We start from the raw sequence: 27564 nt of genomic DNA, 5'->3' as shown, positions 1-27564 counted from the left end.
GCATACATATACGGCTTAATATGTGTTAACAGACCCGTGACCCTTTTGTAACAGCACACTCACACTCCCTACCTCTCTCTCTCTCTCTCTCTCTCTCTCAAACACACACGCACAGAAACAAACAACCACCATCACCATCATCATCTAGACCCGCAAAACCTGCTCCCGGTTCTCAATCAGTACAGTACGTGTTGAGCACACGCGCACTCACGCCCACACATGCATACTGAGTCGCGCGCTAACGTCCCATACATACTACTGTAGATCCAATGGTCTATGTGCGCGCCACACATCTCACAATTCAACATCAATCCAAGCAGAACTATTCAGTCGTCCGCTGTCCGTGAGTGTGGCATAATAATATCAGTATTATGTGAAAATCGTGAATCGATTTAAACACGCGCTGCAATCTTTGCCCTGTATATGGCTCCAAAAGGACGCCAAGACTCACTGCCCTGAAATTCTGTCCTCACTGCCCTGAAATCCTGTCCTTAAACCTGCATTTGTCATTCCAGTCTAATATCTCCGACGCACGGTCCATGATCCAGGGCAAATTAAACAATGCCTCTCTATAGCCAGGACTGGCGGCATAGTGTTATCCATGAGAAAACAAGTGGCGCTTTAAACGCTGAAAGTGGTTGAGTAAAAGGAAAAAAAAACACAACAGCGTACCTTTTAAAACCGCTGATTTCTCTGTCTTCTGTCTGAAATGTCTTTTTTGCCTTGGCTGTTGCATGAGGTATCGCTGGTCTGGTAGCTCCTCAGAAATTGCCGTGCCCGTCAGAAAGACGCTGGACCGCTCGCACAGGACTCGAATTCCGAATGAACAGCGCTTCAGCGACTCTCCCCCAGTCTCAGCGCGATGCGCCCACGCCTCCACCCTCTCTTCTGCCCTCATGTAAAGCGAATTTGGGTGGACTTTGGTTAGCAAAACGCAACACTGACGCCAAATGATTATTTTTTATTTCACTCTCTGTGTTGCTAGCCTTTTCTTACACTATTAAAATATGCGTCTTTGACTCTCTCTCGTGTCTTTCTTTCTTTCTCTGTCTGTCTGTCTCTCTCGCTCTCTCACTCACACACACACACACACACACACTTGCTCTCTGTCATATCCCAGCATTTGATTATCCAGCATTTTGGACACATAGAGCCCTGGGTGTTTTTGTTTTGCTATGGATTACTGTTAATTCAATGCAGAAACCATTGCATTAGTTGAAGTAGATTACTGTAGATGTCTCTGTGTGTGATAACTCTCACCTTATTTGACTCCATTGTTAGCCATACAGTTGCATGGATGTAAATCGTAAAAGAATAACATGGATTGTTTTGCTGTAACACTATTGTAGAGATGTTTGAGATGAGTTCTTGTTTTGAGATGGTTTAACAGTTTATACAGATAATGGATGCCCTCCAAGTTATAGCTGTGTGTGTGTGTGGTGTGTGTGTGTGTGTGTGTGTGTGTGTGTGTGTGTGTGTTTATTTGTTGGTGTGTACATGCGTGTGTGTGGTAGCAGGAGGTGTCAGTGTGCCAATGGGCCAGCAGGATGGTGGAGTGTGTCAGACATTGGAGACATCTGTTCACACACACACTCACACACTCTCTTGCACACACAAACACACACCGTGGCCACACACTGTTCAAATATTCCCTGCTCTGCTCACTTCCTCCAGCATCTTGTTATTTTTGCTAATAGCTCATTTGTAGTTCTGGCTATCTCAGTTCCGCTCAGATAATATTTACCCTCCATTGTCCAGTGTTATATTTATTTTCACAAGTTAATTTGACCCTCTGCTTGAACATATTGAGGAATGTGCATGTATGTAGGAGAGAGACTGCTGAATCCTGCCCACATAAACACTCTATAGTGTTATACATGCCTCTATCTTGATCTTCCTTTGCCATACTGTACTGTGTAGACATGCATTGTGAATGATAGAAATAAAAAAAACAGTTCACACACACATACACACACACACACACAATCCAATTGTGCCAGAATGAACAGCAAGAATAGGCAAAAGTGAAACGTATTGGATGGCAATCTGACACAAGAGTAGGAAAGAGAAGCGCAAAAACAAACAGGTTGCGGTGGGGCTCTGGGATTTGGAGGCGAGCGAGCGAGAGAACCAGAAAATAAGACAAGGAGTGGGGTGTGAGGGGTGGGGGGAGGCAAGGATGGGGTGGGAGTAACTGCCTTACTCAATATTTACTGTACCTTTCATTTTCCTAATGTGTACATAGTTGCGTAGGTGGTAAAGAAATAATATTGGCACGAGTATGATTGTTCCCTACAGTTATTCAGAATGATAAAAAACTAGCAGAAGTCATGTCCAGCATAATGTGCTACAGAGAAAGCCATTTCCAGTGCATAAGTTTTATGTGATCTCGGTATATCTATGAGACTTCACATCTTTTCCTTTAAAATTCTCTTGATCCCACTGCTGATTTCTTTGTCTCTCTCACACCATTGGCCATCTGACATTTCATTTTTTTTTTGACCCAACCATTCATCAGTTACTTTTCACTTTTTTCCTTTTTTTCTGTCTTGATTCTTTTCAGAGAAAGGCTTTGACCAAAAAGTAGTCTTAGTCACTCACTCTTTCACATTCTCTCAGCATTCTCTCTCACTCACTCGATCGCTCCCATTCTTTCAAATTCTCTGTCTGTCTGAACTTGAAAATCGTTTGCTTTTCCTACCTCAGTGATGCAGCAAGGACCTCTGTGTTATTCTCCTCCTTTAGTGATGGCCCCAGAAATCAAGCACTCCCTCTCCCTTTCTCCCTCGTTCTCCCTCTCCCTCTCACTCTCTCTCTCTTTCTCTCTCTCTCTCTCTCTCTCTCTCTCTCTCTCTCTCTCTCTCTCTCTCTCTCTCTCTTCTCTCTCTCTTTCTCCCTCTCGCTCTCTTTCTCAGTCCCATCTGTGTTCCCCTACCTTCTTCCACCCCCTCCTCCGTACCTCTTTCCATTCAGTGTGTGTTTGTGTGTGTGTGTGTATGCTTGCGTCACCAAGTGTGTGGAGGTAGTGTGTGTGTGTGTGTGTGTGTGTGTGTGTGTGTGTGTGTGTGTGGTACACAAGTTTCTTTGCCCTCCCATGTGGTCTGTGTATTTTCATATTCCCCCTTTATAAATTCAGCTGATCCTGACAAGGTTCTAATTGCTGTTCTTGGGGAAGAAATATTGCCAGCGAGTATAAATAATTTCTCCTCAATTTTGCAATCTTTGGGGAGTATCATCAAATGTGGCATTTTTACAACCTATCGGCTTAGTCCCCAGTGAATGGGAGGATCGGCTTTGCAATCTGTCTCAGTTTAAGTCATTAGAGATGGAGTGGTTAGTGAACTCACCCCTCACCTGACACTGTTATCATGTCATGTTGCTGCCCCGCTGGGTGTTCTGTGTAACCATCTTCCACCCATATCCGGGGGAGCAGAGCACATGGAAGGGGTTTGACAGATGGCAAATCCCTTTCCCTGGGGTATCAACAGTTAACTGCCTTGCGTTGTTGTCATTTGTGATCTGTCTCTCTCCATCTCTCTCTCTCTCTCTCTCTCTCTCTGTCTCTCTCTCTCCCTAGTTTCTATTTGTTCTGTTCTTTCCTTGGTATCCTCTGATTTTCCCCCTCTCTTCCTGTTATCTCTCCTCATGTCGTTTTCCCTCTGACAGGCAGATGGGGAGAGAGGCAAAATGTATCTACTCTTTCGCTCTTCCCTCTTTCCCTGTCATCCCTCTCTTTTTCACTCTAATCTCTTCTCTCTCTCTGTCTCTCTTTCTGTCTCTTTTTCTCAACATCTTTCTGTTCGTCTTTCCCAGACACTCTGTGTAATTAACTAGGTTTCAGTAACAAACCTTTGGGCTTTGGGTTGCTATGGTTACCCCTCTATCCATATTCGTGTGCCTCTCTTAGTAACTGTGTGTGTGTTTGTGTGGTTGTACATCTTCGTGTGTGTGTGTGTGTGTGTGTGTGTGTGTGTGTGTGTGTTTGTGTATGTGTCTGTGGTTGTACATGTCTTTATGGGTGTGTGTGTGGTTGTGCATGTGTGTGTGGTTGTACATGTCTTTGTGTGTGTGTGTGTGTGTGTGTGTGTGTGTGTGTGTGTGTGTGTGTGTGTGTGTGTGTGTGTGTTTGCGGAAGCACATGTATAATTGCACATATGGACAGGAGCAGTTTGGCTAAACTGCTCTTCCTGGATGAGCTCTGGCTTTATGGCTGGCACAGTGAAGCAAACTCGTGTCGCCATTTTTATGTTCGTCTTCAGCAGATCCAATGAATTTCTAATGTGGGACTGTTAATCAGCTATCAAATTGCTCGTTCATAATTTATTCGTCCAGTCGCTGATCATAAACCCTCACATTCAGAACAGCTCTCTTGTGGCTGAGGGCTTAATGTCAAAATTAATTACTTGTTGTTTCTCCAATTTATCCCGGGCAAGAACACAATGCAATGTTCATTGATACTAGAAGCCACTTGTCATAAGACATTATGTCTTAAACCCACTGTCTGAATGGATTATTTTTGTTTGTTCTGCTGTTGTTTAAAACATGACTTCAATTTTGTCCACTCATTTGTTATTGTCCAAGACAAAAATTAGCAAAACTTAAACAGATGCATGCATTGTGTTGTACAATAGATCTTTGACAATATTCCTGACTGCATTGATGAAAAGGACATTGATTTTGTGAGTCGTGAGCATCTAAAGTTCGATATGTTTGACCCCATACTCTAAAGGTCAGACGGTTTGGGAGAGGGTAGCCTGGGTTAATGTCAGTTGCCTTTGATGATTGTCTTGTCAATAGCGTGCATCTTGTTTGCAAAATGACAAATATGTTCACAATCTAATCAGTCTTTTTTCTCTTTGTCTTTTTAGCAAACAAATCATTGCTGGGCGGAGGTGGAGGTAAGCCTTTTCTTATTTGCATCCATTTCATCTCGTCTGTTTTCCATGCCGCTCTCTCACTCACTCTCTTTTAATATCACAGTCTGGGGGGTCAGTAACAAGGAGGAGAGCGCAGAGCAACAGAATGTGATAAAAGAGAAGCAAGCTGAAGAGAGTGAGAGAGAGATGGGGAGAGAGAGAGAGAGGGGGGGGGGTAGATGGAGGTGCGGAGGTGAGACAAATTAGCTGGTGGTGAGCCAGAGCAAAACGTAAGGATCAGCAAGGGGCCAGGAGGGATAAAAAAAAATGAGAGAAAGAAGAATTTTAAAAGAGAGAGAAAAAATGAGAGAAAGAAGAATTTTAAAAGAGAGAGAAGAAAGTATTGAAGGAGAGAGGGGAGGCGGCAGAGAGAGAGAGAGAAATGGCAAAAAACGAGAGAGAGGAGCGTATGCAGAATGAGCAAGAGAGAGGGAGAGATGTTGGGCAGATGGGACATGTTGGGCTGCCGGAGGCGTGGAATCTCACTGCGGCACTTCTGATGGTTGTCTCGTTCTGGCGAGAGCACAGACCACCAATTTGAGGAGCGCATGACTGGCGCGCCCCACCAGCCCCTCTCAACACCCCTCCAAGCCACGCGCACAAAAGAGCCGCTTCATCTCCGACACCACCGACACTTGTTGCCGCCGAACAAGCGTAGCGAGAGGCCTCCCAAAAAGAGAGCAGCTCCTCCACCCAGGGTTCCAATTATCCCCTCTGCCTCATAGCGTGGCGAGCCGGCCTGCTTGGAGCCTCTCACACTGTGACTGCAGGCCTGTGCCGCTCTGAACGTACCCTGAAGTCAAGAGTCTCTACAGCCATCCATTTACACTCACTTAAGCTGCCTCATCGTGTGGTGGCTCTTAAATATACATGTAATCTCCGTTTTTGTCAGTGCTGGTTTTTCAGTGTAGGTGATGTGATGAGACGAGGCATATGTAATTCCAGGTTTTGTCTCTGTAGGTTCAGACTCTTGGTGAGAAGCAAAGTCATTACCAATTTCTTCCATTATGATTACTTCCATATGTTCATTTTAAATAAATGCATAGCAAACATCAAAAACACATCACATTTGATTCACTCTGCATTAGTCTCTAAATGAGTTGGTCTCAATTAGACTTAATGTGTTTTCCCACTGTTTAATGTGGAATGACATTTATTTTGCTGACCATTGTAATAGTCAGTAAATGGGTACCAGCTAAAAGAACTAGATTTTAGGCTTTTAAAAGTAGATGTTATCGCTCCACACTAGTCTGAGGTAAGGAATTGTTTATTAGGAGCGAACAAAGTGTTTTGCCATTGGCTTCCTCAGGTTCGCTCTCCTTTCTCCTTTTTATATTTATATGAAATTATTGCACCGATCCAGCTTTTTCAGTCTCGATACCGATACCGATGCCTGAGCTTTGTGTATCGGTCGATACCCGATATCGATCCAATACCATTGTTGAATTAATATATACCTCACCATGTGGAAGAGACTAAAGGCATCAGGCGTGACTTAAACATTACTCTCCCTAACTAAACATTTCTTTCCTAAGACAAAATGTAACACAATAACACTTATTTCAATATATAAATGTTGTTATTATTATTATTATTATTATTATTATTGTTGTTGTTGTGGTTGTTGTTGTTGTTGTTGTTATTATTATTGTTGCAATATTACACAATTACAACAATATTATACATTAAAAAATTGTGAACCAGCAGCAACTTGGAGCAGCATTCAAATTCAAGTTCACAGTTATTAACAAATAATAAATCTAATAAGCAAACATAAAACACACAACATTTGTCTTCCACCAAAAAACAACGTTGTGCAGATAAAAATCCCAAGCTAGTGATATACATTAAAACACCACTACCAAAATGTTTTACATCGCTAATCACCCTCGAAACCTACCCATTGTGGTGCAGTCCGGTTTCCTCATGACAACCTATGAAGTTCACATGGAGTTTGAATGGTAGTGAAGATTTCAACAGCCAGTGTGAACGTTTGCATTTCTTGATACAAGGCAAAGTTTATACAGATAAGAGATGAAAATGACAATGTATTTGGTTTGAGTATTTTGTGTTGAACATCACACATTTCATTTGTTGCCTAAAAATGGCACAAAAGCCCATGCAGATCGTAATTAATCTATGGCAAATGGTGGTTAATAACATCATGAATAGTAAACCAGAAATATAAAGCCTGGCAAACCGTAATGACAATGATGTAGCCTAATGACAAACACTAAATTAAATAGTGGCAGCAAAAGGCGAGTTGCATGCTGTGTGTACAGTATGCCACGGCTCAGTCCAGGAAATTGAAGTAGGCTAACAGATCGGCCCATGGATCTGCTCAATTTCCCCCGATCCAGCTATTTTGTCAATATCGGGGCCGATATCCGATCTTAATATCGGACCGGTGCACCCCTACTTATTATGCCTTTCTTGTATGTGAGCACATAGTGTTATGCAGCCAAATGGCACTGCTTGTGCACGTTTGTGTGTGTGTGTGTTTGGATGATGTTAATTAGACTGGACATAATGCTCAATTACTTACTGATCACACCTGTACTCCCAGTAAAAACATACAGGGAATCTACAGTATTTGAACCTCACCTAACTCTCAAAGAGAAAGAGATTCCTCTTATTACAATTACTCTTTTTTGACAACAGATTCCTTGTAAGAGATATTCGACTGACTTTACAGACCTCCTTAGGACACCAGAAACTGAAATTCAATTCAACCATTCAAGGATTTTACCCAAATAGTCCTGTGAGATTGAAAAAAAGGTAGCAATCTCAGTGACAGCTTTAAATCACAGGTCTGGGAAGAAATGAATGTAAAATGGCCTCAAAGGACAGTCTGTTCTCAGCTGCCATCACCTACCATAAAGCACACCACCTACTATGCTTGCAAATAGCTCCAGCAGTGAGCAGCCCCTTGTGGAGTAGAGCCATTGTGTAGTGTGGAGTCAGATGGAGTAGAGTAGTGCTTGCTTGTGGGTGTTCCTTTCAGTGGATGCCACCTTGCTCTGCCGCTTGGTACTGTGGACACACTCAGCAGTGCGGAAATTGACATGCGTTTAGAATAAACAGCACCTTCTGCCAGCTTACCTTGGGCTTTGTGTGTTGGAGCTCTTGTGTGCTGATGTTTGGGGAAAAGTGTGTGTGTGTGTGAGAGAGAGAGACTGCATTTGTGTGAAAGCAAGACTGTGCCCATCCATGTGTGCCTCTGTGTGCATGTGTGCGTGGCCGCATGCATGTTAGTGTTAAGTGTCTGGCCATGAGCAAATCAATATGCGTGATAAATCTCTGGCTTCCAAATCCCTCCGGGCTGGCGGCGGTGGTGACACACACCCCTCGAGCTGCGCCACGCTATGCCGCGCTCGTCTGTCTGTGGTGACGTGGGCTTCACGCGCGGCCTCCAGCTCTAGCTCCAGCTCCAGCTCGGAGCCTTGGCAGCAAGGCAAATGGGATTGATTTAGTTGTGACCTTCGCCTTGTCATTTTAAACCCACTCTGTCTGAGCGTGCCTCTGCATCTCGCCCATCACTTCCTTAGTCTCTGCTCTCTCTCTCTCTGCACTCTCACTCTATCCCTCCCTCTCTCCCTCTTTATCCCTCTCTCTCTCTCTCTCTCTCCACTCCTGCACTCTCTTCCTGCCTGCTCTCTGTTCATCTGTCTCCTCACATGCTCATCGCTCACTCTCTCCCTGTCACTCTCACTAACCAGCTCTGTGTGTGTGTGTGTGTGTGTGTGTGTGTGTGTGTGTGTGTGTGTGTGTGTGTTGATTTCCTCTGCTCTCTCCCCATCCCTCTCCTATTATCTTGCGCTCTTCCTTCACTTGCTTCACTTCATCTTTGTCTCACTCCGGGGTTTTTGTTTTGCGTGCTGGTTCTCTCACCTGTACTGGCCTCCAGAGGTTTGTTAAGACTTGGAAAACCGGGGTGATAATTAGGCAGGGACTGAAAGTGCATTAGCAAGACAGACTGTCTCTGCATTAAGAAGAGTAAAATAAAGAGACGGCAAATGCTTTTCTGTGTGTGTGGGGGGGGAGGTGGTTTTGTGTGTGTGTGTGTGTGTGTTTGTGTGAGAGAGAGAGAGAGAGAGAGAGCGTGCAAGAGAGAGAGAGCAGGAGAAAGAAACCAAGGAAAGTGTGTGCGTACATGAGTGAATATTGTTACAGGAGCGATGAATGGTGGATGTTTGAATGAGGAGTGTTAAAAGAGTCAGAAATGAAGAATTGACAGTGAAGTAGGTAAAGAAAGGAGAGGTGAGGAAGAGCTGTGTGAAGAGAGGGCAAGGCAGCGAGAGTGAGAGAAAGGAGGATAGATGGATGAATGAATGGATGAATGAGCGATCAGGGAGAGTGTGAGGGAGGTATGGAGGGGGTGGGTGGACAGGTAATTGGTAGAGATGCACCGATATGGAATTTTAGGGCCGATAACGATAACCGATATTTATTGGTTTGTTGTGGCCGATACCGATACGATAACCGATAATATTACTCTTGAAAAAAAATTGTGAAAAGTGATTTGGGGAAAGCATTTAATAAGCATAATTTCATTGCAGTAATTTTACCTACCACCAAATGATGCACAGAACTCATAAGTCCTCAATAGTGCGGCAGTCAACAACATAACAGTAGCCTAGCCCTACAGTATGTGTGGCTCCTTTAAGTGAACCTGACGTCAGTGAATTGCGAGTGATGGCTAGAGAGTATGAATATGAGAGTAGGACTAAACACTCATAAACGGCTCAGATGGGAATAAGCTACAGTGTAGTGACCAAATCAGAGTTTGTGAGGGAAACTTATGTTTAGTTTCAACTGAATAAAGCTGCAACTCCTCAGACTGTATCTTATGTCCGTCTACTCTGTTGCGCACAGCCTGCTGCAGCAAAAAAAAAAAATGGGTTAGAAGGTTTTAATAACTTATTATGATGACCTGTCTGGAACTGAAGCAGGAATGGTTAGCATATTTCTAGGTAGTAATACAAAACCCAAGCTAACGTAATGCAAATATAATACTAAAACACAACTTAGAACTAGGCCTACTTATGTACTCGTCCCACTAACGAGTTTGCTTATTTGTTTCCCCGATCAGCGCGGTAATGTGCAAACACACCAGCACAAGACGGCTCTAGATAGGGCTGAGCTCCGCTCTGGTAAGGTTAAATAGCGGATCATTCACGAGACGATTTTGAGATGCACAGATTCCCAAATGAACGCATATCCACAGATTTTGTTAGAGTGGTGAAATACATTCACACCGCTGACATTATATTGAGGAAAAAGTATAACCAATCTCAAGTAGCTCAGTGTAGCCAGACAGACCTTACGTAGGCCTAAATTAGGACTTTAAAAAATATCGGCGCCAAATTATCGGCCAGAATTCTGTTATCGGACCGATAATAATAATTTCATTTTTTCACTTATCGGCCAGTAATATATCGGCCGCCGATATATCGTGCATCCCTATAATTGGGGAGTGTGCGGGGGTGTATAGTAGCCTGGGATGCACTGCAGGTTAATATGACCCCGATGATGTTTTTCTAATACACTCTAGAGAACACTGAACAAAATGCCAATTTGATAGCCAGAGCAGGGAGAGGAGTTCCACAAAAAAAAACCCAGAGATGAAAATCAATCTTAAAAAACCCCACAGAAATTACACCATTTCAACCACGCGTTTGGACCCCATATTGTTTCAGATGGCATTTTAAATTTGTCTGCAATTAAGCGCTCGGCTCAAATCCCCGGGTGTTCTCAATTAATCCACTGCTAAAAAATCATAGAGGATGTCAAAAAAAGTCTTATGCTCCCAGAACTCCAAAAAGCCTATTGTTCTAAATTCAGCCGCCACCGAGTATCCCGCTTGCTCTGAGTACACGGTGACATTTCCCTCTTGTTACTGTGAAAATGTTGCATTAATGCGATAAAGTTGGCACAGTTGCAGCTGCATCCCCCGTTTTAAAGCCTCTCCATGCTACAGACATCCTTGTGTTCTAAAAACTCACAAATTCACAAAGATGGCAAGGACACAATTACATTTTCTATTGATTGTGCCTCCCTCATTCTTTGTGTGACACAAAAAAGAGAATGTGTGTGTGTGTGTATTTGATTGTGTACTTTTGTTATGTCCTTGAGTTTGGCCAGATCGGGATTGTGGATGACATCCAGTTTGAGACTAAACCGATTGGCCAACTGGACCAGACCAAAGCAAGCGATCTCAGCTCCCTCGCAGGGACTTTGGGAGAGGCCAAACAGATGTTGCCGCAGCCTTCTGGACGCCCCTTGCTAATGGTTGCCATGGTGACCAGCCTTGGCCAATAAGTGGATGGCATTCCGTCCGACTGGTGTTAATCAGCACTAACAGTCTTCACTCTTGACCAATCCAAAATGAGATTATCTGCAGAGGAAGCGCGATAGTGACTAGCCCATTCTCCATGTGGCGGATCCAACACTGCCAGCACTGGAGTGGATGTGTTTTTAGCTGAATGCAATTTGTACTGTGCGTGCGTGCGTACATACCATACGCGTTCGTGTACGCTTATAGAGGAATGTATGCTTAAATACCTCTTTGTGTGAGCCAACTACGAGTGAATAACGCCCCAGGCATATGCTTTCAAATGCATTCCAAGCCCCCAGCCAGGTATAATGTGGTGTCAATTAGCACTTGCTAACAAGAGGCGTGCATGCGTGTGTAATAAAGGTGTGCGTGGGATGATGGTTCAGGATGGTAGCGCGGTCCCTAAGGTGGGTGCAGTGCACTCACTTGTACCTGTCTTCTCTCCTCCTTCTCCTCTCCTCCTTCTCCTCTTCTCCTCTTTTCCTCTTATCCTCATTCTCTTCCTATATCCTTTGCCCTTACTCCAACATCCCACCACACACTCACCGGAACTTCCTAGGCTTTAACACTGGGTACAAGTCACTTCCTCGCTCTTTTACTTCATCACTCCATCATCTTCTTGCTCTCTCTCACTCTTGCACTCTCACTCTTGCTCTCTCTCACTCTTGTACTCTCTCACTCTTGCTCTCTCTCACTTTTGCTCTCTCTTTCACTCTTGCACTCTCTCACTCTTGCTCTCTCTCTCATTTTTTCACTCTCTCACTCTTGCTCTCTCTCTCACTGTTTGTCTGGGCCTCTGGTGGCTCCGTTTTCATTCTCTCTTGTTCTTCTCTGGCAAGACACACTCTCATCTTCTCCCTCCCTACGTTCTCCATTCTCCAGCTATTCCCACGTATGCCAACTCCTCCGTCACCTCACCCTCTCCCCTCCTCTGGATTTTCTCTTTCACCCCTTTTTTCTTACCCCCCCCCTCTGTGAGAGAGAGTAAGTACTGGGCTCCTTATCACCCTAGGCAGGTATGATAGCACGCTCTCAGCTTCACAGCCACACCATCAACCACAGGTATCAACTTACCATCATGTTATTACCCCAATGATGCATGTTATGGTATATATCATATAAAAAATATTTTAAAAAAATAAACAACAGTATCCAGACTCTCACTAAACAGTGCATTTCATTTACACATTTTCATGTAACTAGGGGTATCAGAGGAGATAGAAATGATTACAGTGCATTTCCTGGAAATTGTACACTTTTAGTGAAGTAGTCTCTCCATGTGTGTAATGACAATAATACTCATGAAAAGGAGATCCACTGTGCAATGCAATAATGGCTTCATTATGGGCAAATTGTCAGGCACAGTTGTGAATATGGTTGAAGGCTTTTCAGCTTCTGTCCTTTATGAAATCTCATTTGGTAATTTCCACATCTTGAGTTACGCCTTTTTTTACGTTCTTTTTACCTCTGTCATCTTCTCTCTCATCCATTATTACTACAGCATATTATTTCTGTTGAGCATTAACATGAATGTGAATCTCCCCTACAGTGGATGGAGCGATTCATCGTGGAGCCGGGCCACTGCTGAAGAAGGAATGTGCCACGCTGGGAGGCTGTGAAACAGGGGAGGCCAAGATCACCGGAGCATATGGCCTGCCAGCTAAACGTGAGTCACCTGCCTTGTTTATACCTTGGTTGCTCCCCCAAATAACTAAGATGATCTGCAGTGGTACAAAATTCATCAATAATATTTATCCAAAGTACTTACAAGTCAGAGAATCTGTTTTGCTGGAGCAGAAGGCCTCTATCCAGTGAAGAACTCTTGAGATAACGTGTAACCACTCATGTCAAATACATTTGAAAGGACGTTGGCAACGTTGGCATGGTTACCATATAGGAAGGAACTAAATCCTTTGCGGCCCACGTGACAAACACGATGTGCACAGCAGGTCACTAGTGTTTCATGGGAAAGATCACGTATATAGGAACAGACAGCTGATAGGGGTGTGGCCTGTCAGTCATCCGATGATGGCGTTCTTCCACAAACTAAACTGTCTCCTGACATGAATGATATATTACAAGGGAATAGGGAGCAGAGTACATCATGTACAAGCAGGGTTATTGTTATGGTAACAGGAAATGCAGATGATTTCTGTATTATGAGAAGATGCGGTACGTATATTCTATAACAGTCTGCTACAGTGCTCAGTGTGAACTCAAAATGATATTTCATATTGGCCCAGTTGTCCACCTGTGTAGAAAAACTGAATCGAAAGTTCAGTCTTCCTATTATTTCCTTGTTTTTTTGCATCCCAATATATACCCCAGTGTCCCATATGAAATGGCAGAGATATTTTTGAGAAGTAAATGAATGAGAGAGTTTTTGGACGGCTCAGGCACCATGTATTAGTGGTGTTTGTGTCCACAGTCCTGGAGGTGTTTTGGCTGACGGAGGTGCTGAACACCCCTGGTGAGCTTTGGATGGTGGCTGTCATCAAAGGAGGAAGACATGAGAGTGCTCAGAGCAGGGAGCTGAGGGTGGACAGCCTCACACTTCCGTGTGTGTGTGTGTGTGTGTGTTTGTGTGTTTCTGTGTGTGTTTGTGTGTGTGTGTGTGTGTGTGTGTCTGTGTGTGTGTGTGTGTGTCTGTCTTTTCTATCTGTGTGTGCGTGCGTGTGTGTGTGTGTGTTCTCCATTGCCCTCTCTTGACCTTGCAGGTGAGGTGGGCCTGGCTAATCTCCTGACAGGGATGTTGTGTGTTTATTCACAGCAAACTGGACTCTAGGCCACCCTGCAGCACTGACCGCAGGCCAGAGCTGAGCCATCAGCTTAGGCTTTCTCTCTCTCTCCCTCCCTCCCTCCTTCCCTCCATCTCTCCTTTCCTCTTTCTCTCTCTCTCTCTCTCTTCCCCCCTCCTTCTCTGTCTTAGTGGGAGTGTGCAGTAATTATGTAGTCAGACAGTGTTTACAGATGCAAGTGCACTTTAATTTATTCCCACACTTAGCAGTAATTTCCCTACCTAATTTATGACCCCTCCTTACCTTGCCCTGTCAAGCGAAAGGGAATGGGGGGGGGGGGGGGGGGGGGTTGGATGCACAGTATCGACTCTGTATCGATAATGCAATGGGACCAGTTAGTTCAGTCATTTGGGTCTCTTGTCCGCTTGGCTACTTGGCTGTTTATCTACAGTTGCTAGGCCAGGCCAGGACATCAAGGGGAGTCCTCAAAGGAATGATGGGTGCCATGCGTTATTTGGCAGATTATCACCTCACCTCTCATAATATTATGTCTGAGTTCTGTATGGTTAGTGAGTGTGTGTGTTGCATTAAATCTGAAAATCTGTTTTTTTTGTGGGTTTGTGTGCTGTTCTTGTGTAATGTCTTGTGCAATTGGAGGCACTATGCTCAGAAAAGTAGCTATTACTCTGAGATGTTTTTTTTATCTAACTTACAGTGTATATATTTCTGACTGAGTGTGTGCTTCTGTGCTGTGCCAGTGTGTGTGTGCATGTGTGTGCGTGTGTGTGTGTGTCATTAAGCAGCCGGTTGTGAAGAGGTGCTATTAGCCTCCCCACATATGTTCACTCTAGCTGTATCACGAGTGAAGAAGAGGATGAAACGCTGAGGAGAGTGAGAACACAAATGTCTCTCAAGCAACATGAGTCTCTATTTATCTCCAAGGTTATGCTCAAGCAACATGAGTCTCCATTTATCTCCAAGGTTATGCTCAAGCAACACGAGTCTCCATTTATCTCCAAGGTTATGCTCAAGCAACATGAGTCTCCATTTATCTCCAAGGTTATGCTCAAGCAACATGAGTCTCAATTTATCTCCAAGGTTATGCTCAAGCAACATGAGTCTCCATTTATCTCCAAGGTTATGCTCAAGCAACATGAGTCTCCATTTATCTCCAAGGTTATGCTCAAGCAACATGAGTCTCTATTTATCTCCAAGGTTATGCTCAAGCAACATGAGTCTCAATTTATCTCCAAGGTTATGCTCCGTCCCTCCTCGCTTCATTATGCCCAGGAATTATTTGCACATAAAAACAAATTCCTCCTAAAATTAAGTAATTAGCTCAGGCTTAGATAAGAGCAAAAAAATAAAAAATAAAAAAAAAATTATTTCCACGTGCTGATTGAGTCAGGGCTTGTTGCAACTTGTTAGTGCCTAACAAGGTGGTATTTTTAGCCACGGCAAGTCAAGTCTATTATGGTGCAGATAACATTTTTCGAAACAGTCACAAGAAAGCGCAGAGGAAGAGGGGGTTGCAGGGAGAAAGAGAGATATACAGAGCGAGCTTTGTGTTCCGAGAGGGATTTAAGATCAGGTAGGTGGCTTATCGACCCAAAGGGAATTAGTAGAGTGTGGTGTGTGAGAAAAAAGGAACAGAGACACAGCCACACACACATACACACACACACACACATACACACAGGCACAGCACCAACCCACTGTGGCAAGTCCCAAAGCCAACCTGTGTACCAATACAGACCTAACCGGAGGGGAAACAAGCAGACAAACAGCAACAATCGTTATGGAGGAGAGAGGGAGGGGGAGAAAACGAGGCAAGGAGAAAGCTTGTCAGCTTGGTGCTGTACACACACACACACACACACACACACACACACACACACACACACACACACACACACACAGACACAAACACACACATACACAAATGCTCCGAATGGTCTCATTTCCCTCAGTGACCAATTAACACTAATTAAAATCCGCCCAGGCCAAATGAACACCCACTCTCCTCCTTTCGTCAAAGACATAACTTATCCCTCTTTTGCTGTCTTTCTCCTGCCCTCTCTTTTACCGTCTCATCCCCTCTCAGCTAAGACAGCGTCTCGCTTAATACCCACCTCCAACTGCTTATGTACGACCTCTCAATAATTACCACTGTAGCATCATGGATATGGATATAGTGTTCATGAAAACGGAAAATATGTATTAAGTATGCCATCCTTGCTGAAAGAAATCATAACCCTCTGCTTTAGTTAGTCTGCAGTCGTGTGTGTGTGTGTGTGTGTGTGTGTGTGTGTGTGCACTTTGTAAAGGTCCGAGCCAAGACAAAGACAGACAGGAGGGGTCAAAACAGCCCTATCTTTGGGAGCTTTCAGATGGTAAGCGCTTGGGCCCCTTCTTCAGGACTCATTGTGATTCCCCGGGGGCCCCCTTTTAGTCTTTGTGCTTTGCCCGTCACATACTTTAAAAGTCATTTCACCTGCTCCTGCGCTCGGGTGGGGTGGGAGGGGAGGGGTGAGGCGAGGCGTGGTGTGGTGTGACTCCTCTAGGAGGCCCCTGTGTGTGTGTGTGCATGGATAGGGGCCCAGCACTGTATTTTGTGACATGTCCCGCTCCATTGAGCACGAAATGAAGGCTGGCACCAGAGGACCGGTCCAGCTTTTGGAACACCCCTCCCCTCCTCCCTTTTCTCTTTCTCTCTCTCTCTCTCTCCCTCTCTACTCTATGCCACTGAGAAAAAGACAGATAGGGGGAAGAGACGAACAGAGAGAGAAAGGGGAGAGAAAAAAGGCAGGCAGGCCCGGAAGTGTCAAGAGACAGACAATAGATGGAAAAAGAGCACAGAATGTATACATGAGTTATAAAACACAAAAAAGGGAAAAAAAGAAAAAAAAAAAACTTTCTTAGGTTAGGGGTATTGTTTGGAGGCAGGCAGAGGGAACGGGGAGGGTGGAAGAAGCCAGAAGGAATGTGTCAGAGAACGCGCCGCACAATAGGGAGCGAAGGAGAGAGGGAGAGAGAGAAACGGAGGTAGGAATAGTCAAAGAGTGAAAGAGGAAAATGCATCGGAAGAAAAGCAGCTCTTCAAAAAGTTTTCTGAGGTCAAGCTGTCATGGTAAATTGTAATGCTCTGGTTTGTGAAGAGAGAACCAGAATAGGCAAGTTTGCGTGGTGTGTGTGCTTATGTGTGGGCACATGAGATTTTCCTCCAAATGTTTAGTGGAAATGAGAAGCCCTCTGTTTCCATCATAAAAGAACTCTTCCAGCTGCTTGTTTTTAATGTGCTGATAATTTTTGTGGGATATATGTCAGGGTTTAATCTTTATTTATTTTATCTTCAATTATTTTACATGCCCAGCCATCCTATCAGCATACTAGAGGTTTATAATTTCAATTGCTTTCACAAGTTCTTAATATAAAAGCTGAGGAGACTATTTTGAAGTGGGAGAGACTGGATGGACTATGATAATATTTCTGTGGGGGATCTGATTTGCTGTCCTACAAGGTATTGCAACATACACTCTTGCAGTACTGACCATATAACTGTGTTGTGGCTCAAGGGGCTGCAGTCATTCTCTAATCCTTACCCAAACCTACACAAATGTACAAAAAAAACTGATGTGCAGACACACACGCAGACACACAAACACTCACACACTCACTCACACACTCTGGCCTACACGTGCACACAGATTTAAATGGAGCAGAGTAATGTCAGCATGAGTTCATTTGTACAGGCTTTATGGCCTCTGGCCCCTAGCCTTTAGCCAGCCGCAACCTTTAGCTGCACCTGTGTCAAAAGCCATTATGTCATTCGCCGTTTCTCTCTCTCTCTCCCTTTCCCACTCCGTCTCTGATTGGGACTCTTTCGTCAGGACTGTCCGTCTCACTAAATCTCTCTCTGCCTCTGCCCGAACCCTTTTTTTTATTTCCTTTGAGATATCCCCTCCTTTATATATGTTCTCCACAAAAAGCTTTATGAAGCATTTTTTTGCTTTATGAGCATAAAAAAAATCTTTATAAAAAGCTCCAAATAATAGGCTTTTAAGGATTTTAGTATTTCTGTGACTTTTCTCTCTCTGACTTCCTTTTCTCTCCGTCTCTCTCTCTCTCCCCTATGTAGTCTTTTATTTCCCAGCGCTTGTCTTCCACACTTTCAAGGGTTTTATCCCCTTTTATTCCTCATCATTTCACTCGCGTTCGTCTTTTCAAATCGGCCTTTCTTTTCTGTGCCGGGTGTTGTCCTCTGCTGGCTGCCCAGTGTGCATTGTTCCCTCGGCTTTTCTGTGCCGCCGAGTGTCATCACTCCCCATCGGAGGGCCGATCACACATCCTTACAGACTCCCTACCCTTTTGTCACTCTCGCTCCTTCCCTTTCTCTCTCTCTCTCTCTCTCTTTTTCTCTCTTGCTTGTTGTGACCTTTCTGGTTCCTCCTTTCACACCCCTCCTTCCTTGCCTTTTCCTGTCTTACTCCCTTAATCTCTTTTGAACTGTCTCTTCCCCTTTGCCTCACTCCTTATTCCATTCTTCCACTGTGTCACTGTCTCTCTCTCCCCTTCTCCCTCTCTCTGTCCCTCTCTCCCTCTTTCAGTCTCTCTCTCTCCATCTCTCTCACCTTCTATCTGTCTCTCTCTCCCTCTTTCAGCCTTTATCCATCTCTCTCTCTCTACCTCTATATCTCTCTCTCCCCCTCTATATCTCTCTCTCCCCCACACTCTCTTTTTCCCTCTCTCAGTCTTTCTCTTTTCCTCTCTCAGTCTTTCTCTCTCTCCCTCTTTCAGTCTCTCCCTCCCTCCGTCTGAGTAATGTGTGTGTGTGACTGGGCTGATGTATGGCCCCGGCGCCGGACTAAACAAACAGGGAGGCGATCGATGCTGTAAACACAGAGGAGAGGGGCAGTAAATAACCCGCCGACCGACAGGACGCGCCAGCTGAGGTGGCGAAGGAGAGGTTCTCCGAGGCGGAGAGGGAGAGAAAGGAGAAAGGGAGGAGGAGGAGGACAAGATGGGAGACAGGGGAACGAAGGAAAAGGCCAAAGAGCATCAGGCAGGCGCGAACAGGGAGGTCAGGGAGCGAATGAGCCGGACGCTGGGCGAGGAGAAGGAGGAGGGGGAGCAGGGAAGGGTCACACAGCCACGGGAAGAGGAGGAGGGCGCGAGGATCACGCTGGACATGAAGAGTGATGGACCAGGGGACTGCAGAGGACTGAGGTGTGGGAGGAAGGTGGACCGAGGGAGAGGAAAAAACGAGTGGTGAATAAGATGAATGGACAGAGCAGCACAGGGTTGTCCAGAGGTTACACAGAGTTTGTATAGACGTTGTAAGAGTGACAGGATTCAGGAACAGCGAAGGTGGCAGAATTGCCAGCGGAGGAGGATCAGAAGTCATTACAGGACTGACCAGATATGCGTGGAGGATAAATAGCCTATTGCTGACCTTGAGTTGTGATGTGACTGACAGGAAGAAGACAGCCTTTTTCCCCTTCTGAAATAATAGTGTCACTGTCACCCAGCAAGTCAACTTTAATATGTCGTTCTGCAAGGCCAGTCGAGCCGTTTAATAATTCCTGCTCCTCAGTGGCAACACTGAAGGAAACTTCAGAGACTAATTACACTTGCTCGATTTACATTTTCCTTCTCTTTTTTCATCACCTCTGAGACTCGAGATGATATATTTATCAAGCTCAGCAAAGTCATTCATTTCGCAGTTAATTTTCAAAAGTGAAATTTACATGGCCCCCCGAAACGCTCGCGCTAGCTCTTTTACATGGCAAGCAGCAAGCAGATAATTTAGCTGACTTTCTCCTGACAAGCATGAGCTTCTCCACATCAAATCGACACTTTCCTTGACAGATAGACACGCTTTCACATCAGATAATGTGACTGCTGAATCAGTTTCGATAACATGGATGTCGACCATGTTTTTTTGTGCTCCTTGCAGGCATCATGTTATAAGTTAATGGTGTTGCTTTCCTCAGCTAAAACCCCTGTGTTATTTTTAGGGGGAGGTTAGTGTTGCTCTCACCCTCCTCCCTTATCCACACAGATGTGATTCACACAGTGGGCCCCATAGCCTATGGTGGAGTGGGTGACAAGGAGAGAAACGCCCTGCGAGACTGCTACCTCAACAGCCTCGAGACAGCTGTGCAGAACCAGCTGAGGACAGTGGTGAGACCAAGGGAGCTGACACACACAAATACACACACACACACAAATACACACACACACACACACACAAATACACACACACATATACGCACACACATACACACGCACACACAAATGCACATGCGCACACACACACACACACACATATACACATACACACACACACACACACACAAATGCACATGCGCACACACACACACACACATATACACATACACACACACACACACACACAAATGCACATGCACACACACACACAAATGCACACACACACACATACACACGCACACACAAATACACACGCATACACACACACACACACACACAAATACACACACACACCCAAATACAGGTGGAGAAGTGTCTAGCAATGCTCTTCTCTGGGTGCATTCACTGGTATGTTAAATATACTCTGATACACTTGAGAAGTGAAGATAATCAATGAAGACTTTTTGGGCCATCCTATTGTTTTGAGTTGAACTACTTTACCTACGTGAGGCTTTATATGAGATGAATATACACTTGGGCACATAACTATTTCTTTGGAGGTTTTAATATATACATAGATGTATATATTACATGTACTGTATATGCCACACTGTTTCAGAACAGAGACCACAACATATGATCCAAGATGCTATTTGTGCACTTATTGCAAAATTCACTTAAAAAAAACAAGAAAGATAAGATAAAAGTTGCATTTATGTTTTCATGGCTACAGTCACTCTAGCCCAATAACCCGTCTCAGTTGACCTGTTAAGTGTCTTCAGAAATACGCCTTCATTGAAATGAAAAGGCTATCCTATTGTGTTAGTCACAAGGCTGCCTTTTAGAAAAACACTCAACCTTTCAGTCATATCTGATGCTTTGAAGTGCATCCTCTGATGATGTCCTCTTGTCCTCTATTGCTTTTCTTACACAGGCTTTCCCTTGCATCTCCACTGGAGTCTATGGTGAGTATGCAGACATAATCCCTGTGTTCTTTCACATAGTTGTTTTTAGCTCAGTTGCATCATTACACATAGCAACCATACATTGCTTACTATAAGAGGCGTAATGTGAGTGAACATTGCCGTGAGAGGGAGAGTGAGGAAGCGATAGAGGGAAGGTGATTGGCAGCCATTAACGGCACACGGGGGAATCTGAGGAATGGTGGAAGCGTCTGACACAGATCGTAGAGGCTGAAACAGAAGAACAAAAGGAGAGAGAGAGAGAGAGAGAGAGAGAGAGAGAGAGGGATTGAGATGGACCGTGGAAGTGAGAGAAGGAGTGAAACATGTTTGCTCCTCCACTGGTGCCTTTCACATGCTCAAGCCTCACTTATGCTTGAGTGTTTGCGCAGCCAGGGACGCGGGCAGATATCAGTCGCCACGGCGGCAGGGGTTTTTGTTAGATTAAGGGTGAGATTAGACAGCGCGATTAAAAGAGATTACAAGTGAGACCATGTCCCTCTGATTTCGTAATCCCCCTTTCTTAGCGCTTCGTGCGGTGATTAGAGTTGAGAAGGACTCCTGGAGCTGACAGTTTTTTTCGTCTTTGAAAAATTCTTTTCTAGAGATGGAGTCCGGACAGTAAGGCCCTGCCCTGGTACCACATAACTATAAAAGTCACTGTACAGCTCCTCGTAATGTGATTTATTTGCCATAATACCTTTTGGGATGACATCATATGGCATGCTCTCTGTACTGTGTGCAAAGCCACATGCCCATAAGCCAGATGATATCTTAAGTGGAAGAAACAGGTAAACCTGTAAAAGTCAGTGAAATAAATATGGAGGACTAATGTTACAGAAATAAAATAACCTTTATCCTTCATTCTTGAGCCCCATATGAGCTGCCCTTAGTGTGAATTCAGCACCACGGCCTGTTCTGTGTGCTTTATATCTGGTGGATTTGCTGTGGAGAGGTGAGTGGCCGTGTGTGGGGAGACCTTATTATTTCCTCGCTGGTGACTGAGATCCGGGCTGAGTGTCTAAATAAAACACTCTTCTAAACCGGTACGCGCCAAGCCTTTGTACAGCCTCCGTGCAGCCTGCCTTTATAATGTGCCGTCTGCAGCTCTCTCGCTCTCCTTTGTGTGGGACCGCAGCGCGTTCGGAACCCACCTCCGCTGGGCTCTGTTTACCCTGATGTGTGGCCGCCTCCATGACTCACTCCCCCTGTTGCATCATGGAGCTCTAGCGAGCACCTCTGTTGTATGAGCCACTGATTACAGGGACAAGTTGCAGCATTGCACATGTGTCGTACTGAGTTTTTATGCTTGAATGGAGGATCTGTCCTTTCAGAAATTCGTCCCTCTTGGATGTTGTGCTTGTATGAATTTTTTATGGGAAATGGTGTGTGTGTGTGTGTGTGTGTGTGTGTGTGTGTGTGTGTGTGTGTGTGTGTGTGTGTGTGTGTGTGTGTGTGTGACAAACATAATTTTGTGGCGCTGTGTGTTATGCGTGTATCTGCATGTGCATGTTTCCGTGTAGGGTATCCACCCGAGGATGCAGTGGAGGTGGCGTTGGCTACAGTGAGAGAATACCTGGATGAGCATCATGAACAGGTGTGTTCTTTCTCTCTCTTTCTTTCGCTCCCTCCCTCACTCTCACTCTTTTCTTCCTTCCCTCCCTCCCTTCTTCCTCTCTCTCACTCTTACCCCCCTCTCTCACTCTCTGTGTGTGTGTGTGTGTGAGAGAGAGAGAGAGAGAGAGAGAGAGAGAGAGAGAGAGAGAGAGAGAGTGAGTGAGTGAGTGAGTTTCATCATATTTTTTCTCTCTTTCTCTCATCCCTCTGTTCCGTCTAGGTGTGTGTTTTGTCACTGCTGCTGCTGGCATGGTTTTCCCATGAACACAAGGGAAGAGAGTAATCACTGTGGGACTGTGTTTTTCAAACAGCACAGTGTACAACACACACACACTCACACTCACACACACACACACACACACACACACACACACACACACACACACACACACACACAGTTTTACTGTACTTTTCATATGCCCATATAGGCCTACTGTAAACACGCAGAGCTTAGCTATATAATTGGATCATAACTGAGCTGCTGTCATAGTAGTAGAACTACACAAACACACATGTACAAGGAGAAGAACGCATGTGCACGCACACACACACACGTGCACGCACACACACACACACACACACCCACACACACACACACACACACACACACACACACACACACACACACACACACACACACACACACTAATCCCTTAGATGGGAATGGAAAGAATACCAGTGACCAGAAAAACTAAACTCCTTCCACATACTGGGTCTGATTCCTCTCTTTCCCTCTCTCTCTCTCTCTCTCTCTCTCTCTCTCTCTCTCTCTCTCTCTCTCTCTCACACTCTCTCTCTCTCTCTCCACCTTTCTCACTTGTCCCCCACAGCCCTTCTCCAACACCATTCCCATTCCTTTTTCTCTCATCACTTTCCCTCTCTTTCTTCCTTCAACAACACTCCTCCCTCCTCACCACTCTCTTCTCTCTCTCTCTCCTCCCTCTCTCTCTCTCCTCCACCCGTCCTCTACTCATCAGTGGCTTTTTTCGCTGAGCTGTTCGCGCCTCCTGAGCGCCACTGATGTGTGGTGTGACAAAGACAGCCTCATTAAGGCATCCTAATTAAACCCCTAGCTTCTCTCCTCCACCAGCCAGGCCTAATCCCCTCCCATCCGCACCCCATCCGCACCCCACAGGCCCCTTGAAGGAGACGAGGAAGGGTGGAGTTGGGTGGAGGGGGGGTTGGTGGGGTAGTGAGAGGCAGAGACAAGGAAAAGGGGGATAGTTGCAGCAGGGGAGGGGGGTGGAGGAGAGGAGAGGAGAGGGGGAGAGAGCCGTTTGATGGGGAATCAGCACGGGCACGTCCAGACAGCAAAGAGACAAACAAACAAATTGAAAATTCTAAACTTGGCAACAGGCTCTGTCACACGTTGTCAATTCAAGTCGTGCCAGTTTTGCTCCTTCATGCCCGCAGTCGGGGGGGCGGGGGGGGGGGGTTTGGAATGGACTTGGTGGAGACTGGCGAGTTTTGAGGGAGTGTGACACGCCAGTCAGGTGAAGGATGTAGAACGCATCCAAAATATACAAGGCCGTTGTTTTCAGCGAAGGTGAGCAGGCAGCTGCTGCTGTTTACTGGTAATGCCTTTAGTGCAGTCTATGCCTTGACCTCAAGCAGCGTGGCAAATCATTAGTGAATACCACTCATTACCTCTTCCATCATTGCTTTATATTAAGTGACCTGAATGGACCCTCAATGCAGCTACAGTGTAGTATAAAAAAACAGTATCCAACAAGCTATAGCAGCTCTTTGTTTGATCTGCAACACTGCCTTTATAGAACATTTGGTACAGACACAATGGAGTGTAATTGGGGTGGGGTGAGCTTAAGTGGAGGATACTTAACTGTGTTGGTAGTAGGATATTTCAGAAGATGGTTATTTAACCATTATACGCCAGAAACACAGGAAATGACAGCAATGACATAAAAGTGTGACCCTTGTAGAAAATGAATTTCATTGCTCCTCAGTCTTGCATCTATTGTATCTAAATGATTGTGCTCAAATGGACAAATCTGGACAGTTTGTGAGTCATCATCTCAATGTTGTTGTTTGCATTCAAAGCTGGACCGGGTCATCTTCTGCGTCTTTCTGAAGACAGATGAGGATCTCTACCAGCGCAATCTCCCTCTGTATTTCCCTCAGGGTGAGTATCACCAGAGCGAGCCACTCACACACTTAGCAATATCTGCAAACTCATACTGTAGCCCCTGGGAGAATCTCACAAAGCATTCACTGACAGCCAAGTTATGTCTGGCCGGTTAAGGATTTAGCAGCTGCAAAGCACAGTGTTGCACCCTTGTTAATTTATTCAGAGAGGTACTTGCGGAACAGTATGGGGTGACTCACGAGAGGTTTTCTCACCGCATGTCGGAGTACCTGATGCCTGTTAGGGTCACAGAGAGTAGGGCACTTCTTTTAATGTATGTCCAATGCACAACCATCTTACCACCAAGACAAACAGGGCTCCATAGAGATACACTGTAATTATCTTAGGCTCTTTTTGGTTTTGTCTTGCTGTCATTGTTGCCAACATCTGTCACAGTCAGCATCAACGTAATGCACAACCTGTAGCATCATTTACAGCCATTTCTAATAACAAATCACCCGCGGAAGTCATTTTTATTTCCTGAATGGCCTTTTCCAGAATAGCCGTCACGCTGAGTAATGTCATATAAAACCATGCATATCACATCACTACATGTGCTGGATTCTTTTGGACAATCTTTGCTTGTTTTCCCCCCAAAACCCCTCATGTCCATCCCTCCCCTTATCAGCTGAGTCTGCTGGCCAATCAGAGAGCCCCCCTGGTGGACAGGTAAAAGGCATGGCGTGCGCTAGTGCTTTGTGTTGTTTGTCCTTGTGTGTTTGAAAAGCGTAGTGCTCGTAGCTGGCTGTAGCTAACATGTGTTAGAACGACAGCACGTCGGCTGTCCATAACTATCTCTTATCTCCCTTCCTCTCCGTCTAACAAACTACCCCCTGTGTCAGTATATTAGCGCTGCAATACACTTTCTGTCTAATTACACTGAAAAACTGATTTGTGCACCTGCGAATGACAGACTAATCTTAGCAGTAAATGTAGACTAATAATTGTCATAATAGCACAGTCATTTTTATAATTTTTGCTGGAGTAATAGACATGTCCATTAAACAGTCCTCAGATGGCGTAGTAATCCTGATTCTCAAGGGGGGGAATGTCTAGGGAGGGTGGGGCACCTGCGCTTCTCACCTGAGCTGATGGTCGTAACGATAATGGTACTGACAGGGATGATAATTAGATGAAAAGAGTTTAATCTGCACGCTTTAAAATCCCTGTTCATCTTCTCTCGGCAGGATCCTCTGTGAAAAGCAAGCTATGATTGCCTGTCACCGTTGCCGTGGATACGCTACGCCACCCATCATGGTTTTGCCTGACCTCCTCCTCCTGCTCCTCGTCACCCACCCCCCCACCCCCATCACCCCATCTCTGCTCGCTTTTTTAAAATGTTGTTTTCTTCTCCCTCTGTAGAAAAATCTGACGAACATGTGTAATTACTGTGGTACTGCTGGGAAATGCTTAGAGATGGAGGGGCTTGGCTGGGGCACAACACCGCCCGACACCTTCCTAAACAAGACGTGCTCGCAAAATACCACATAGGGTCAATAACAGCAATTACGCTCACAGTGTCGAGTGTAGCACTTCAGGCTGTGGTTTTAAAGGAAAATTGGCAAAGTGAAGACCCATTGATTTAGTTTATACAATGTTAAGATGAACATTGTGCCTGGATGTTAGGTAGGAATGTTAGTATAGCCCTCACAGTATTAATGCAACTTGCGATTGTCACCTCAACGTTGGTGTTAATGAAGTGGGTATGAACCATTAAAATAGGTGGAATCTTTATGTTGACTTTCACACGCTTTTAACAAGTGTTACCTGATGTGGTTCGCACTACAAGGAGTCATCACTGACATTTCCATTACCGTAATTTCCCTATTAGCTGAGGTTTATACATTGATTTTGCAAAATTTCTTCAGCCATTGGGTTAATGCACGGGGGTAGTTAATATGGTATTAATATGATTTTGTTTTTTTAACTTGCATAAAACACTGTCCTGCAGCTAATACACAGGACATTACTGTAGATCTGTTTTCTACTGACCACCCTGTGTAAGTGCACAGTTTGTTTAATTCATGAGATTAATAATCTATCATATCCTTTAAGAGGGGTGATGTATTTGAGTGGATTTGAAGTGATGTTTGTAATATTAATAGCCAAAGATGTAATTTGTATTCTCTCATATGTGTCTACTTCAGCTAAATAAACACTTGGCAACATGTAGAGAGGGGATGCCTTATGGGCACATGTAAGTTATTGAACCTATTAGACCGGAGGAAATGGAGACATAGCTTAGCCTCTGTCCATGATCTCAACACTCACAAGCCTACAATTAAATAACTTTTCCCTCTCTGCTATTTCACTGTATGTCTGCGGGCTTGATGAAGGAGTCTCATTAAAGTCAATTCTTTTGGAAACGTAATGGCTCTGCTCTGCTCTTTTCTTACTGTACTAATTGCACTATGGGGGTAAAGGGGCTCTGGTCCTTAAGTGAGCCGCTTACAACGCCGCCGAAGATAAACTGTTTCGAGACCATACTGGATGTTGTTTCAAATTAAGTTATTACTGTCTTTATTCTTGGGTCGGTTTTTATTTCTGTCTGAAGGAATAGCACACACAATCACACACACACCCATATGCAGAGAAATCTCCAGTAAGTCTGTTAGTCTTTCCTCCCTGTTCTCTCCTGATGGGAGAAGAGAGAAGAGAGGGAGCTCTTGATGAACTCATT

General features: G+C 44.8%; 2 protein-coding genes across 4 annotated transcripts in view; one reads left to right on the top strand and one right to left on the bottom strand.

Annotated features, from left to right (window-relative positions):
* The window catches only part of flrt1b (fibronectin leucine rich transmembrane protein 1b), a 22308-nt gene extending 21508 nt beyond the window's left edge, over positions 1-800 (bottom strand). For both annotated transcript variants that reach the window (XM_042074452.1, XM_042074453.1), the window contains exon 1: positions 673-800. The gene's annotated coding sequence lies outside the window, so the exon portion shown is untranslated. The remainder of the gene's footprint in view (positions 1-672) is intronic.
* macrod1 (mono-ADP ribosylhydrolase 1) overlaps positions 1-27255 on the top strand; it is a 60056-nt gene extending 32801 nt beyond the window's left edge. Inside the window, exons 4-11 of one of the 2 annotated variants that reach the window (XM_042074454.1) lie at positions 4869-4898; positions 12803-12919; positions 20053-20174; positions 21097-21127; positions 22648-22721; positions 24800-24881; positions 25513-25553; positions 26072-27255. In XM_042074454.1, coding sequence (XP_041930388.1) covers positions 4869-4898; positions 12803-12919; positions 20053-20174; positions 21097-21127; positions 22648-22721; positions 24800-24881; positions 25513-25553; positions 26072-26083 — 509 coding nt within the window. In that variant the 3' untranslated portion in view covers positions 26084-27255. The remainder of the gene's footprint in view (positions 1-4868; positions 4899-12802; positions 12920-20052; positions 20175-21096; positions 21128-22647; positions 22722-24799; positions 24882-25512; positions 25554-26071) is intronic. The other variant, XM_042074455.1, reaches the window with a different exon arrangement.
* The last annotated feature ends 309 nt before the right edge of the window (positions 27256-27564 follow it).

The sequence above is a fragment of the Alosa sapidissima genome, chromosome 20 (genome assembly GCF_018492685.1).
Source record: "Alosa sapidissima isolate fAloSap1 chromosome 20, fAloSap1.pri, whole genome shotgun sequence".
NCBI lineage: Eukaryota > Metazoa > Chordata > Actinopteri > Clupeiformes > Clupeidae > Alosa > Alosa sapidissima.
This window is presented reverse-complemented; position numbering and strand designations above follow the sequence as displayed.